General features: G+C 44.3%; 1 protein-coding gene across 4 annotated transcripts in view; it reads right to left on the reverse strand.

The window, feature by feature from the left end:
- mcamb (melanoma cell adhesion molecule b) overlaps positions 1–2,500 on the reverse strand; it is a 56,978-nt gene that overhangs the window by 13,803 nt on the left and 40,675 nt on the right. For all 4 annotated transcript variants that reach the window (XM_012841783.3, XM_012841785.3, XM_031583833.2 and 1 more), the window contains exons 5-7: positions 2,396–2,483; positions 1,199–1,378; positions 252–379 (exon numbers count right to left, since the gene is read on the reverse strand). In XM_012841783.3, coding sequence (XP_012697237.1) covers positions 252–379; positions 1,199–1,378; positions 2,396–2,483 — 396 coding nt within the window. The remainder of the gene's footprint in view (positions 1–251; positions 380–1,198; positions 1,379–2,395; positions 2,484–2,500) is intronic.

Below are 2,500 nucleotides of genomic sequence, written 5' to 3' on the forward strand. Positions count from 1 at the left end.
CACCTACAGTGCAGCTTGCTGTGATGAAGGCGCTTGTGTGTGTGTGTGTGTATGTACGTGTGTGTTTGTGTGAGAGTGTGTGTGTGCGTGTGTGTGTGTGTGTGTGAAGAGTTTGTGTGTGTGCATGTGTGTGCGTGTGTGTGTGTGTGTGTGTGGTGTGTGCGCGTGTTGTGAGTTTGTGTGTGTGTGTGTGTGTGGTGTGTGTGTGTGTGAAGAGAGTGTGCGTGTGTGTGAGTGCGTGCGTGTATTACTCCATTATGTTTCAAGGTCAGTGGCGGTGATGGGTTTCCGTCGGCATAGCATCTGATCTCCACATCGTCCCCCTCCTTGACCAGGTCTGTGGGGGTCACCAGGCTTAACTCCACGTACGTTGGTGGGTCTGGAACACAACAACAGGTAAACAACAAGTCCCATTCACATACATGTAAACAACAAGTCACATACAAATACATGTAAACAACAAGTCCCATACACATACATGTAAACAACAAGTCCCATACACATACATGTAAACAACAAGTCACATACACCTACATGTAAACAACAAGTCACCTACACCTACATGTAAACAGGACTGCAGCAACAAGAGACATAACACAACATGATATCACTATCTGGATTTATTTGAAATGTCACTTCAAGTCTAGTTTTATGTTCATTTCAGTCTGCATTTCACTTCAGATCCTACGATGTTAAGCAACACATTTAAACCAAACAGTGTCATTACCATGAAGGAATTATTAGTGACTTTCCACAGTGGAGCTTAAAGTTGAAAAAAGCCAGCAACGCAGAAGTGCTGGGCTGACCCTAAAGCACAATTTATGGTCGTCCGTTTACGGACACACGGAGACACAGAGAACTCTCTCCGACGTTGCAAACCCTCTCAGAGCACCTCTCCGTGGCCTGACGTGCACCCCCCAAATGTTTTAACTATCCGACTCCGTCAACCAATACATCAGTATCAATACTTTACAACACCACCGTCGGAGAACCATAAATGAAAACGAGTCCGTCGAGGCAACTGCGTGACCACAGAGTAACGTCGTAGAAGTATATTTCGGCCTTAAGGCAGAAGTAACGGCATCCCCACGGACTGTTGCGTGGCGTGGCTCAGATATGACACAGATGAGGGTCAGAGGCGGACGCCAGCACCAGGGTTTGGGATTGAGGGGGTTTAGCCAAACAAGATAATGCTTACAGTGAACGGTGATGTTGATGCGGATCGACTCGGTCATCGCCATCCCATCAGGCACGAAGTAAGACGACTCGCAGTAGAAGACGGCATCCTTGTCTTCCTTCCTCACTTTCAGATGAAGGTCACTTCGGACTGTGTACAGGCTGTTGGTGTCTCTCGTCACCAGGTTTACCACTCCAACCTCTGTGTAAAAACACATTTAGAACCAGATTAACCACTCCAATCTCTATGGAAACACACATTTAGAACCAGATTAACCACTCCAATCTCTATGGAAACACACATTTAGAACCAGATTAACCACTCCAATCTCTATGGAAACACACATTTAGAACCAGATTAACCAACAGCTGAAGCACAGTGTCATCAATGCTAGGGTCATGAGGTCGCCCCCTCAGAGGGCACACAGACTGAGGAGAATGAGAAGGCAGCACTGTGCAGCACTTTAAGTCACGCTGGATAAAAGCACCTGCTAAATGACTAAATGCACAGTAGGTGTGATATGAGACCAAAAGCCCAAAACACCAGCGCACTTTGAAACCCGGTTCAGGTCCAGTTCTAATGCTGTTTGGATCCTGTGGCATTAGAGTCAGTTGCTATCACAGATGTTTCTTCTAATGGGGTTATCGTCGGGTTGTTGGAAATTCTCTTTATTTGGAATAACCCCTTGAGATGTACCATCTCGTTTTCGAGGAGGTCCACAACACGACAGTAAACATACATTACATGAACATAAAACAACATAAAAACAACAATAAGACAGGACACACAAAAAAAACACACAACAAACGATCAGCAGAATTGCAGCAAGACATCAGATACATACCAAATCACACGACTGTGCTCCAAGCGGAGCACAACAACAGATCATCAGCTCAGGAGCATAATAATGTTAATGTTAATGATAGTAATAAATATATATATAGTAATAAGTATATATATATAGTAATACATATAAATATATATATATAGTAAGCAGTCACATCCCCCAACACTATGTTAGATCAAAATAAAATAAATAGATATATATAAGAAGATATTAATTGAAACAATTGGGTTGAGTCTCCCCAAATTGTTCTTGGGCAGCTTGATAGAGAGACTGACTTTCCTAGTAACCATGTAACCATAGTAACCATGATGGTTGTGCAGGTCCGCACTCGGGAATCGCAGACAAGATGTGATCGTCATGTTCAATCTCACCTCCTTCAGATATCTGCAGGGGGGTTCGGTCTCGATACCAGGTGATGTTGGGCAGGGGGTATCCATTCCTGACCTCGCAGCTGGCAATCTGCAGCAAAGAGAGAG

This window comes from Clupea harengus, chromosome 17 (genome assembly GCF_900700415.2).
Source record: "Clupea harengus chromosome 17, Ch_v2.0.2, whole genome shotgun sequence".
NCBI lineage: Eukaryota > Metazoa > Chordata > Actinopteri > Clupeiformes > Clupeidae > Clupea > Clupea harengus.